Source organism: Panulirus ornatus, chromosome 67 (assembly GCF_036320965.1).
Source record: "Panulirus ornatus isolate Po-2019 chromosome 67, ASM3632096v1, whole genome shotgun sequence".
Taxonomy (NCBI): Eukaryota; Metazoa; Arthropoda; class Malacostraca; order Decapoda; family Palinuridae; genus Panulirus; species Panulirus ornatus.
Genome location: NC_092290.1, coordinates 2,880,650 through 2,894,263, shown reverse-complemented (window position 1 = coordinate 2,894,263; position 13,614 = coordinate 2,880,650). Strand labels below are relative to the sequence as shown.

The window sequence follows — 13,614 nt, the reverse complement described above, 5'->3', positions numbered from 1 at the left end:
CCATTCTCAGGAAAGTTAGGATCTTGAAAATTTAGCTACATTAAGAGAGAGTATGTTGCATATTTAAACTTGGAAGACATATATGTTGACTGGTTTAATGCCTTTAGGATCACGTTTATAGTTTTCACTATGTAGTAGCATCTCATATCATTGATTTATGAACTTTATGCCTGAGCTGAAGTCTGATTGTAACTTTTGATAAGGGCATCCGCTTGAAGAGCAGGCACACTACAGCATATTGCATGATGTGCTAGATATTATAAATGTCTTATGATTATTTCTTATTTCAGTTACTGATTAAAGCTGTGGAAGTGCGTGTGTTGGGTAAGACAGTGGTCATTGGCAATAAGGTATGCGAAACTAAAGATCTCTTTTCACCACATCCTCAACTCATGACAGTCAACCTCAACCCTTCTGGTTCCCTCAAGCTCAATATTGTTATAACGTGGAAGTAAGTTGACATATTAATGAATTTAATTCTTACTACTTTGCCATATAAACAGTAAGAAATAACAGTTTCCTTGATATCATTATAATCAATGATTTTGAATTAAGAGTATTATGTTTTCTGCTTTTCTTTAGTTTTTCCTTGAAGCTTAACCCTAACATATGCTGTAGATATTTGTATTGTTTCTGTATTTGTTAGAGTCGGGAATACTGTCTTATCTTTTCTGCAAAATAATTGATGAGTCATTTGTTTCAGTAGAAAGCAAAATTAGTTTCTAGTTAAGGAGAATAATCACATCAGCAAGCATTGCCCTTTTAGTGACTGACATTTGTCATCCCTTTTGCAGCCATTAATGCTAAAAGGCAATATTACTGGTGTTTTAACTAGAATTTTTTTTATGTAGATGATCCAGGAAATGAGAATATGCACACAGAGGGCATTGCACAGCAAGACGGAAACATACTCTTCCATATGGATTCTGTTACACAGAGACCCACGACAGTATTTCCATAAGGATTGACAGGATTTCTTGATACATTGTAGAAAAAAGAGGAGTTAGAATTATTGGGAGATAGCCTGTGCTTTATAATTGAACCATACTTCTTCAAAATACAAGGTCCCTCAGTAACTCTTCCCAGCCATTCAGGTGGCATTTAAGTATATGCTGTTACACCACGGGGTTTACGGAATGATCTCGGTGAATTTTGAATTGTCATATTGTTTCTTAGATCCTCCATTTTTGTTGATTTTGATTCTGGGAGTGAGGGGCAGCAAGACCTCTTCTTTCCTTAGATTTCTGATGGCACTAACGATTGTACACCATACTTAACTAGATTTTTTTCTGATATATGAGTGTACCTTCATTATAGAATTATTTCATATGGCATAAAGATTTGTGATGGATATAATTTCACTTAGCATAAAAGCAAGGTTCTTTACTGTCATGTAAATAACTGTAGAGAATAAGTAAAAATATGGTGTGGGAAACTGTACTACTTTGTAGACAGATTTTAAATGGTTTGTGAGATCCCATGAAAATTGGGAATGGAGTCAGTGATTGATGAATAGATAGATAGATAAAATTTCTTTTAGAGATTGAGAATGATTGGTTTTCTATAGAGATGAGTTAGGTATATTTAACATAAGCATGTTGGGTCAAGTTTCATAGCTTAAATGGACAGATGGTGAGAAGGAGCATTATGGCATGCAGCGTGCAGTTTCAACACATGATAATCAGAAAAATATCAAATCACTCAGTAGGAACACATAATGTCTTATCTCCCATGATATTTTCATGTAGTGATATTTAATTATTTCTTTTAAACAGTCCCCTTGATGGTGTTATTGAGGATAGTTTGGTGAGAACACCAAGCATGTCTGCCACATCACCAGGCAACAAGCGGAGAACACCTGTTCTTCATACTCTCAACTACTCTCCACCACACACTGTTGGTAGTGTGAGTATTATTTGATGAATTTATTTCCTTTCCCTTTTCATTTTGAAATTTTTGATTATTTCCATCAGTGAGAACACAAATTGGACAAAATACAAGGGAAGACAGCATGAAGAAAAATGAGAGCATCATCATTTAGCTATCCTTACTTTCCTACTATTAGAATCATTAGACCTCAAGCTACCCATTTTTTCTGCCACTTTTATGAGCCTTCTTTGGTTTCTCATGCTGTATATAAACATACAGCTTTTTTCAAAGATCATTGCAGTGGTTAGTTTTTGATAGGCAGCCAGTGACCAGGGAGGTATATTACTCAGTATTATCTGCCTGTGCATAGTGAGCCTGCACTTCACTGGTTATCAAGTTGCACTCCTTTGACCCAGGTAGCTGTCTTTTCTTTCTCCTGATCCCCCATGTGGTCTACTGGCATTCTGTCCACAAAGATACAATCTCTCCTTGTCACACATAACACTTGACAACACTTATCTCACACAGCTGATTCTTTTTAAGTCTAGAGTTTATTCTTGTGGTGAGCACTATGCTAGCCCTGCCTTTTGGCAAAATGGTAGGAGCAATAAATAGAAGTAGTGAGTATCAACATTTAGGCTGGAGCATTAGGTAGAAACTTTAGGTTGAAGTAGTAGGTGGGAATATTGGGCAGGAAAATTTGGTAGTAGTTGTTAGGCAGCCAATGACAAGGGTGGTATAATACCAGTACTATCCACCTGGGTATTGAGAAGGTTAGTGACATCTGCTTAGTGAGCCAGCAGCTTAGTGGGTGTCAAGTTGCACTCCTCTGACCTAGGTAGCTGTCTTTTCTGTCTGCCTCACTAACATGTAGATCACTGGCATTCTGTCCACAGACATACAATCTCCTTGTCACATGTAATACTTGACAACACTTAACTCATGCAGCTCATTCTTCATAACTCTAGATTTTCTTGTGTGAACACCATGCACTAGCCCTGCCTTTTGGCAAAATGGTAGCAGTTGATAGAATTAGTAGGTAGGAACATTTAGGTAAGAGCATTAGGTAGAAACATTAGGTAGAAGTAGTTTGTAGGAGCATTAGATAGAAGTAGTCATTAGGAACATTAGGTAGGAGTCTCTGCAACACTGCACTAGACTTCCCCTCTGCAAGTGGCCTGTTAAGGTTAAAGCACTAAAGGCTAAGAAGTGGCACTGGAATGTTTTAGTCATGGAGATTCTGTTGCCATGGCCACCCCTTTGAGGGAGTTGGAACAAGCATCAAAGATACAGATAGATAGAATTAGGCAGAAGTAGTCAGTAAGAATGTCAGGTAGGAGCCTCTGCAAACACTGCAGTAGAGTTGCCCTTTGCCAGTGGCCTGTTAAGGGTGAAGCACTAAAGGCTAAGAAGTAGTACTGGAGTTTACTTGTTATGGAGAATATTGCTATGGCCATCTTCTCAAGGAAGTTCCAGGAGGGAACAAGCATCATAGATATAGATAGATGGCATTGCACTAGACATATGAGTGATACCTATATGTCATCTTGAATCATGAAAATTTTTGGAAGGAATTCCTTAGGTAAAGATTAGAATTTTTAAGCAATTTATTTTCATAATCATACTTGCTTTTGCAGTAATTTAAGGATTGATATTGATAAGATAGAAGTGTGTCTTGAGAAGATAGAAGTGTGTCTTGATAAGATAGAAGTGTGTCTTGACAATAGCACATCAGCAGAGTAACATTGTAATCTTTTCATTTTTAGTAGATAGGAATAATGGTTTTTATTTAATTAGGTTATTATTGTAAAAAAAATCCCTTTAAAGCTTATTTGTTGATCTTCTTACTGTGTTCATTACATTGACTGTAACTCACCAACTTTTCTCTTGTGAGTGTAAAACAATACGTATCTTTGGTTATCCATAATACTAAATGGGGGCTGTGGTTTCAGTGCATTATACGTGGCAGCTAGAGGATGGGTAAGTGAATGAGGCATTTTGTTTGTTTGTTTCTGGCACTACTTAACTGATATTGGAAACAGCAGACAGTTATGAAAGAAAGAAAACCTAGTTGTATGTATGTACTCAAAGAGCCTGTTTCAAAAGCTATGTGCTGATGTTGTCCCATTGCATAGATGAAATCCTTTTTATCATGACGGCATTGGTTAGATATACTCCCTTTTGCTATCCTACTGGTTATATGTAATTATTGTTTGAGATAGCTGATAATGATTGCAGTAGATTAGGGAAGAAATGGATGTTTGAAAGATGAGAGGAAAAACTAATCAAGATTGCAATTAAAAAGGCAAGAAAATTTCATTGGAACAGTCAAAGCATCAGATCTTTTCCACAGTAGCTGCACCTTTGACTGCCTTGTTCTTGCTGTCTTTATTTTCCATACTCAATTTTTGTAATTCTGGATGATTTGTGTGCAGCAATAGTCAAATCAATTCTTCAGGATGTGCAAACTACTAAGTACTGATGTTCCTATTATAAACTTCAAATTATTTTTTTTTTTATTTTGGTTGGCTTTTCTTCCCATGTTTAGAGAAAAGATTGGTATCTTGGCATAGGTATTATGTAGGAGAAGAAAGCTTTCTTTAGAATCATTTACTAGCTTATGTACAAACTTGGCTCTTTGGAAGACACTTTGGAATACTTTTGTTCATCATTCGTAATTATTCTTCATTGACGTGACTTAAAGTATACTCTATATAGGGATTTTGTCAAGTTCCTTAGATATTAAAGAAACATTCTCATCTAAACCCATTTTGCCTCCTCTCACCATGCTACTGGATTTTGCAGACCTTCCTTTGCACACCAGTCTCTGTGCTCATATTTCCAGACTCCACCATAAGACATGCATTACTAATATGTATTCCGTCACAGTCATTTTACCTGATGATTGATCCTTATTACAGTTTTGAACATACTTTAGAATATTAGATAGTACCAGCTATATTATACTTAATTTTCATCATCTGTATGACCTTCCAGGTTCCTTCTGGCAAGGACAGCAGTCTGTCCCCAGAATGTGATCACGACAGCAGTTTTGGCAGTATGTCTGCACGTAGCTCCACAGCTGATAGCGCAAGTCCTCTTTCTGAGTATCGTGGCCTACTGTCCTCTCATGCTGCCCTATCTACAAGAACAGACAGTAACAGTCCTGTTTCTGATTATCAAGGTCTTTCAAGAAGGACTGATAGTCAGGTATAAACTTTCTACTTAGGACTGATATATATGTAGATTGATTCTGCTTGATGTTAACTCCTTCTGGATAATGACATGTTAGGATGACACATGACCACATAAAAGGTAATGGTTGCACAAACTAATGCCTTGCATTGGTATGCTGATAGCCTGTATGGTGTGTCTGGATCAGAATAAAATGCTTGGTGATGAAAAGTATCCCTGAATTATGGCAGATAAACCACTTTTCTGAAATCTGTATCTAGTGTGGATGTTAGTAGGGGTCTAGCCAGTTACTAATGAAATATTCTTATTGGCCCAAGATATGCCACCGTCACCCAAGAAGGGCCTCATAGGCTGTAGAATGTACTAAATCTCCTCCGAGGGATGATGGAGTCACATCACCTCTTCCTTAGGGAAGTGAGGTAATGTTTATGTCATAAATAAGCTTTGAAAGCTTATTGGAAGAGCTTGGAAGTTTCCATTGGCTCTTTGAAAAAGTAAAATTCTTGATAATATAGATTTTTACACCCATTGATAAATTCATTTCATTTTACAGTTCCACATCATCATCAGTGTATTCTGGTTTGCATTGATGGGGGCATTTTGAAGTGCTTACTGCATAAGAAATTCATATCTTGAAAGCAATAGCATAGATTCATAACTCCTGAGCATAACAATATCTGACCCCGTTTGTTTATACTTGTGTGATTACTACTCGGAGAAAAAGAGTGAAACTTTTGTTGCATTTATGGATGTGGAGAAAGCTTACGATTTGATTGACCGACAGGCCTTGTAGAGATTGTTACAAATACAGGGGGCAATAGTAATCTTACAAAAAGTAATGGGAAATTTTTACTGAGTGAGTAAGATATGTGTGTGAGCTTAAAAGCTGAGAAGTTCTCATTGAAGATCGGTATGCAGCAAGAATGTGATATCACCAAGACTGTTTAATCTATTTATGGACTGGATGGTAAGGAGGTGTATGCAAGGGTGTTAGAATAAGGGCAGGTCTACAGCTATGTGGGGGGTTGAGGGGTATGGAAGATAAATCAGTTGCTGTTTGGAGATGACTGGCTTGATGGCAGACTCCATAGGGAAACTCCTAAAGCTGGTGAAAGATTTTGGGATCGTATGAGAAAAAAGAAAGTCGAGAGTAAATATGAACAAATGTAGGGTTAGGTGCAAGGTTGAATTGGGAGTACTTGGAGGAAGTGGAATGCTGTAGACACCTAGGTGCTAGCAGTCATGGCGGTGGATGGGACCATTGGGATTCGAAATTTGAATGAGGTCATGTGTGCATTAAGGAGTGGGTGGAAGGAGAGAACAATGTCTGTTAGTTAGGGCATAGGTGGGTATGTTTGAAAGTATAGTGTTCCAAACAGTGTGCAAATGAGGTCGTTGTTCATCTGCTTCTGAGGCAGGAGAAGCAGCTAGACATGAAGAAAAGATAGAATTTGCCTCATGAAATGATAGGTAGATTACCATGAACTCTTTTCACAGAAAAATAGCTGAGATTGTTAATATTTTTCCTTATTTGTACCAAGAGGATTTTCCTCATGAAAAGCCAAGAACATGAGAAAAGTCTTGAGAATTAAACACACTAAGTCATCCATTAAGTAAATTCAGATACTATATTTACCAGTTAATTGATACTTTAATGGTTTTACATACAACTATTGTGTAAAATGTGTGTGGAATTATTATTATTTTTAAAATGACAAGGTAGTTATTTATGTTGATTTCTGCAGTAAGTCCATGTTCGTAATATTTTTGATTTTATGATATTAACAGGATTCAATATTATTTGATGGGCGAGATTCAGCAAGTCCTCAGTGCGATAACACTGGAAACTTTACGTTAGTTCGCAAGAAGGAGAGTCGAGTGGAGCAATGGGCAAGATATTCTCAAGTATGTGTCTAAAATGTTTTACTTCTTGAAAGTAAACTTCTTTCATTAATTTCTGATTTGAAACATTATTCAAATTTTGAAATTATATCATAATTCCTATTAAGTTTGTTCAGTCTGTGGATTTAGGTGACTCAGAGTTCTTTCTCCCAAACTTCATTGAAGTATCCAGTTATATTTCATCAGTTGAGCTAATTCATATCCCAGCATGCATTAAGGTGATCATAATAGTAGCATTAATGAGGTATCTAGTGGTCTAATTTTTCATACTGTATTGTGGGCCTAGCATAACAGGTAGTTAATCATATTTCTGCCTCTGATCTCTTGCTGCAATCTTGACAGAGACAAAGCAGGATGGCACATGTAGAATTTTCTCAAAACTTTTGGGTATCACCTGTCTATAAATGCTTAATTGCTGATGTATACGCTATCTCTCTCTCTCTCTCTCTCTCTCTCTCTCTCTCTCTCTCTCTCTCTCTCTCTCTCTCTCTCTCTCTCTCTCTCTTTCTCTTTTCAGTAACATACAAAAGTCCACATCAAGGTTGGGCCTTGATTGAAATATAGGGAGGCTGATAAAAGGGAAAAAGAAGCAATAAAGGAAACAGTGAATTTTGGAGGAAGTGAAAAACATCTTTTAGAATGTGCCAGGTCATAGTTATTGGGAAAGCTTTGAGGTGTGGGGAAAGACACAGTTATCAAAACAGCCCACCCTTGAGTTGCCAAAGCCACACAGTGATCATGTGATGCAAGGAGCCAGCTCTCGAGAGCAAATACCAAAGTAATACCTCTAGAAGAGGGAAAGTGGACCAACATTGCAGTGTAGGGGTAGCAGGTTGTTTCGAAAGTAGCTTGGGAGACTTTATAAGTCGGACCATTTCCAATTCAACTCTGCCAAGTAAGAATGCAGAGTTACAACTACCTCAGGTGTGAGAGCAGTACTCCATTCAAGGAATTATAAGCTAAGCAAGACTTCCAGTTTCTTACAGGCAGACTTAGCTGTTTCTGTACTGTAGGGTTTCTGTGATAAAGAGAATGTTGCAGTAATTCTTTAAGAGTATGAATGTGGTCAAACAGTTAAGTCTGATTCACTATTTATGCACATGGTTGAAGATAGAAATGGGGAAACAGGAGAAAGATGAGAAATTATATAAGAAAACAAACTTAAATTTTGTTTTCCGTTTTGAATGAGTTTTAGGAATGTTATTAAAGTCTTTACATATCATATGTTTCACTTTCTTTTGTAATTAGGTATTTCATGTACATGTATGTCTCTATGTAAGGTAAGGGAATACACAGTATGAGATTTTTTTTCTATATATATCAGAGATTTGATTACTTTAATTTTTTTCTTTTTTTTCCAACAGTTTAGTATCTCACAGGGTTCCAATCTTGATCTTATGTCAAGATCGTTTTCTCACCTGTCATCTTATTCCACGGGACTTTCTCCTGCCATGTCACAGTCTCTCTCCCATCAGTTGGATATGCTTGGTACAGAACCAGAGTCCTTTAGATGGGGTGATGGCCAACATTGGGATGAGACAAACCCTCCTATTACTTTAAAAAAGGTAAGAATCCCATATTTTGCCCCTTAGCAGTCGTGAACTCAAAGTATTTCATTTTCACCAATTTTTCTTCAAACTGGTAAACCAGTCCTCAGAATGATACCTCATTTGAGTTTCAGTAGAAACTGATAACTAGATAAAGAAAACAAGAAGTTAATCATCAAAATAGACTGTAACAATTGCCAGATGGTAAATGGAGTTGCTTTCTTGCTATTTCTGTATGCTCCCAAACTGCCAGATGGCGAATGGAATTGCTTCCTGCCAATCCTATATATCCTTGAACTTAAAGTGAGGGTTAGCAAAATGTTGACAACAGTGAGAAAATGTGGCAGTACTCTGAAAGGAGTGTTTTCTTTCATTGATATTTTTCCAAGTGTATAAAACCCTACACCACTTCAAACATATAGATACCCAAAGTTGATTTCAGTCCCTCCCATGTTTTCCTTCTGTTTTTGTTCACTGACAGCCAATCCCTTGGATTCTTATGGGATTTACTCATTCTTTTTTCAGTGGTTTTTGTTAGGGGCTTGTGAGTTGTGAAAAGCTGTACTAGATTACAAGCTGTTATGCATTGTAGATTTGAAATTGTAGGCAAAGTAAACATAAATGGAGCAGAATGCTAACTTTAAACTCTGCTCATTAAAAGTAATATGGTGCTCCTTTCTACTACAAGTTTCATTAAAGTTTCATAGCAATAAGATTTAAAAAAAATTTCAGTTGACCAGATTTTTTCAAGAATACTTGTTGTTTAATAATAATGGTTCAATAAAACTGTTATTTCATGATTCATGGAGCTGTTGATTTTTTATAGGTCTTTAAGATTTGTTCATTATATCCATATATTAAAATGCACTTTTCTTTTGTCAGGTTGTTAGTCGGCTGCGGACATGCTTAGAAGATATTCAGGGACAGTTTCCTCAGTTGCATACCCTAGAGGAAGCAGTTTTAGATCTTGATGATATGTGTAAGGTAAGACATTTGTTATGAGCTCCATTTAAACACAGAAGACTTTATGATAATTTTAGTAATTATTTGGTGGGCTACTGGAAGCAATTATGAAATTCAGAAATACTTTTGCATTCATATGTTGAATGACTTTTATCTGTGTAGCTGCTTTTTTTATCAAGTACAAAATATCTTTTATAAATGGAACTACAAAGCTGTGTTTTAGTAATTGTGTTTTCTTTGATTTACGAGTGTTCATTCATATGTCTCCTGGGGTCAAGTAGACAACATAATAATGGTAAGGCAGCTCCAGAAGAGGGTAATTTGCACACTGATGAACAATCACTGTGTCTTATGTTTTGAAAACAGTACTTCCCTTGTACCAAAATACCCATGTGAGGGAAGTGATTACATAATCTGTTTTTAGTCTATGGTCCTCTTGTATCAGAGATTATGTAACGTGTGCCTCTATTGTGGTTCCTTTACATCCCTGAGTTGTACCGTAAAAGATTATATGCAGTCTTTGGATCCTCAGAATACTCATTTTAGGTGCTTTTATACACCTTTGAACAGTGTTTCAGTTGAATTAGAAGTTTTGGTAATTATCTTCATATTCTCCTGAGATGGAAAATTATGATGGAATTTTCACCATTTCCTGAGCACTATTGTTGTTTGGCATTTTTATGCACAGCAGAATTGAGACAAAAATTTTACAAAGAGCTCAAAAATTGAGCAAGGTGACTCCATTCAGCAAAGTCGGTAATTTTTTTATGGTTGTTTCAACTCTTGGATTGAGTGCTATGTGCTAAGCTAAACTCACCATACCTCAATTTTCTGTCCCAGGATCCCTTTCTCTGGGACAGCATCTCTCAAGTAACTGTCTACTTCCATTAGACAGGACTACAGGTCAAGAAATGCACTGATGTGTGTATGCCTTTTGTGGAATGAATGCAGGATAATTGATGAGCGAATTTTCATAGTGAAAGTTGCACCTCGGGCATTAGAGGTCTTTTGGTACATTGATTAGGTGTAAGTAATGTTGCAGAAATGGATACTGTCCAGAATGCAGAGGGGGATAACATAGCTCATGTATACCAACTTTAGATGACATTGATAGCTGAGCCTTACTTAGAGCTTTGATATTCTTGTTTGGAATTTTAGTTGCATCAGTATAATAGCTGAACCAGTGAATGGTGAGTATTACATCCTGGGTGTAATTAATTGCCTGGATATCTTCACAATATCAATGTTTTCCTATTTTATTTTGGTAACCTACTCTTGTACCCTGTAGATAAAAGTTGTTTTTGGCTACCTATACCTGAGCATCTTTTTTGTGGCAAGTATTTTTAGTGGTGTTTATGGTGTGTGTGTGTGTGTGTGTGTGTATGATTACATATTGTGTCTTACAGGGCACATATATGCCTCTCACCTTACTGAAAATTCAGGTCCTATACCTTCAAGCATACCCATCTCTGTCCTTGTAGACACTGACCTCGCTTTCCTTATGTCCCTAATTCACTCAGGACCTTAGCCTTCTCTTCCACCAAATGACTCACTTCAGCCCCTATAGTTTCCTCCACTCCCACTCTCATGTACATTCAGCAGTCCATATCATTTCCTCCTCTTTTAAACTTAAATTCGACCATTCTGTCTCATTCCCTTGCTGTACCTCATTCACCAGTTTTTGGAGTTTCTCTCTGGAGTCTGTCACTGTAGATGTATCATCTTCAGAACCACCTGATTCACCTCCCATGCCCTCACGAACTCCAACAAAATGTAACTACTTCCATAAGTCTAAGACCTTCACATTTACCCCAATCACCATCCCACTGTCATGGTGACATCACACATCCTTGACACAGACCTTCCTTTACTAGGAACCTCTCACACTTCTTTCTTGCCACTTGCACACGTACCTTACTGTCAGTGAAATTTCCTGACTGCACCCAGTAGCTTTCTGTTTACCCCATATTTTCCTAATACCTTCCACAAGGTATCTCAGTCAATTCTGTCATAGTTTCTCCAAGATCCATAAATTCCCCATACAAATACTTATAATTCTCTAAGTATTTCTCAATTTTTTTTCAAATAAACATGTGGTCACACACCTGACCCTTTCAGTGCATATTGGTTTATTATTCAGTGATTAACTGGAGCCAACAGTTACATTATTTCAGTCTCTTGATTTATACATTAAGTGGAGACATATCAGTACTCTTCATGAAGATGTTTTTTAAGCACAAAAACTTTGTGTACAGTAAACCCATATTCACATTTCTTTCTTCTTCTTGCTTTAATAGTATGTCTGCCCTTCCCTTTCTTCCCAACCCTACTTCAAAAACTTGGGGCAAATCATTCTTTCATATTCTTTAATGTACATATACATATATCCCTGGGGATAGGGGATTAAGAATACTTCCCAAGTATTCCCTGCGTGTCGTAGAAGGCGACTAAAAGGGGAGGGAGCGGGGGGCTGGAAATCCTCCCCTCTCGTTTTTTTTTTTTTTTTTTTTTTTTTTTTTTCCAAGGGAAGGAACGGAGAATTGGGCCAGGTGAGGGTATTCCCTCAGGGGCCCAGTCCTCTGTTCTTGGCGCTACCTCGCTAATGCGGGAAATGGCGAATAGTTTGAAAGAAAGAAAAAAAATACATCATTTATAGATAAAGCATTACGTTCATAATCTACAACTTTTTGAACATGTTTTCTTGGTGTATAAATTCAGCTGTCAAGATCTCTAGAGTTAACAAATACATCTTAAATCTTAAACTCTGACATTATTCAGGCAACCTATTCCTTTAAATCCATGTTTTGCATACCTTACAAATTGTGTCACCCATCAGTTTTTAAGATGTTTCATGTTAATTTTATCTCTTTTATTTTTTAGCCTTGATGACCTGCTTTTCTTTATAAGTCACATAGATTTTTTTTTGTAATGTTACGATTTGAGTCAAAATCACAGTCTTGGATCTGCTCACTGTAGTGAAATTCTGTCAAGCATAAGGAATGTTTTGGTAGCTAAGCATCTTCTGAGCAGCTGTTTCTTTTAATTAGGATTGATAGATATGTAGTTTACTACCGTAATAGAGCTTTAAATTAATGATCTTCCCTTTGTCTTAGAATAGTCTCCCAAACCATGAAAAGAAGATATTACACATTTCTGTTTTATGTTATTCTTTTACTCTGTCTTGTTTTAATTCGTAAGTAGACTTTCCAGCTTAACATGAGTTTTACTCACATCATATGCACACATTTGTACGATACTGTGTTTCTTATACAAAACTGATTGCAGACATTTAGAACTTCCTCCAAACACCATTATCTTTAAGGGCATTTCTACAGATTCATGTATCAAAACACTATACTTCTAAAAGCTCCCTTTGTCTTATCACTTCTTTCATCTTGCCTTCAGCCTCCCTCTTTATCTACTGCTGTGTATCTTTCTTTCAGCTTTTGTTTTCTCGTTTTCAAGGGTATGCATTTCATGTTCTTGCTTTTCCAACAAAATTCGTCTATTTCCATATGACTGTTGACAAATTCCTCACCTCTTCTGTACCTTTCAGTTTAGTTCCTTTTCATATTATTGTTAAATTGCTACAAGACTTCTATACATTTAACTGTGATTACATCATAACATGTTATAGTATAACCAACTTGAAAACTGACCCGTTTGTTTAATGAGTGAATTGCTGTGATGTGTGCTCTGCTGCAGATAGATATGATTATCCATTTTGTAGTGTGTACCTGCCATCATGTTAAAGCCACTATAATCACCCTTAATTTTCTGTTTGTAAAACTTCCTGTTTATACTTTTTATACATCATCCTGTGTAACCACCTTTGTCCTGTTTACCATTATTATTTTTTATTGTACAGTATCAACTTTCACTCTCAAAGTAAAATGTGCCTGGTATAATCATATCTTGTAATAGAAATTTCCCAATAGCTGCAAATACTTACATATTCATTATTTTTTTAGCATGATCCCACCATCCAATTGTGTAACTCATTAGTAAAGTTTGTATGAAGTGTTTATTTTCATGCATTTTGTCATTTTGTGGCATGAATTTCCTTCCAGTGATGTAAACAGGCACTGCTTGGAAGCACACATTTATTGTTTCAGTCCTTGCTCCACCTTCTTTAGGA

The 13,614-nt window shown here is 36.6% G+C and overlaps 1 protein-coding gene across 11 annotated transcripts in view; it reads left to right on the top strand.

The window, feature by feature from the left end:
* Window positions 1-13,614, top strand: part of LOC139747010 (rho family-interacting cell polarization regulator 2-like) — a 205,356-nt gene that overhangs the window by 170,213 nt on the left and 21,529 nt on the right. For all 11 annotated transcript variants that reach the window (XM_071658741.1, XM_071658737.1, XM_071658739.1 and 8 more), the window contains 6 exons: window positions 291-451; window positions 1,776-1,905; window positions 4,867-5,079; window positions 6,853-6,969; window positions 8,331-8,531; window positions 9,396-9,497. In XM_071658741.1, coding sequence (XP_071514842.1) covers window positions 291-451; window positions 1,776-1,905; window positions 4,867-5,079; window positions 6,853-6,969; window positions 8,331-8,531; window positions 9,396-9,497 — 924 coding nt within the window. The remainder of the gene's footprint in view (window positions 1-290; window positions 452-1,775; window positions 1,906-4,866; window positions 5,080-6,852; window positions 6,970-8,330; window positions 8,532-9,395; window positions 9,498-13,614) is intronic.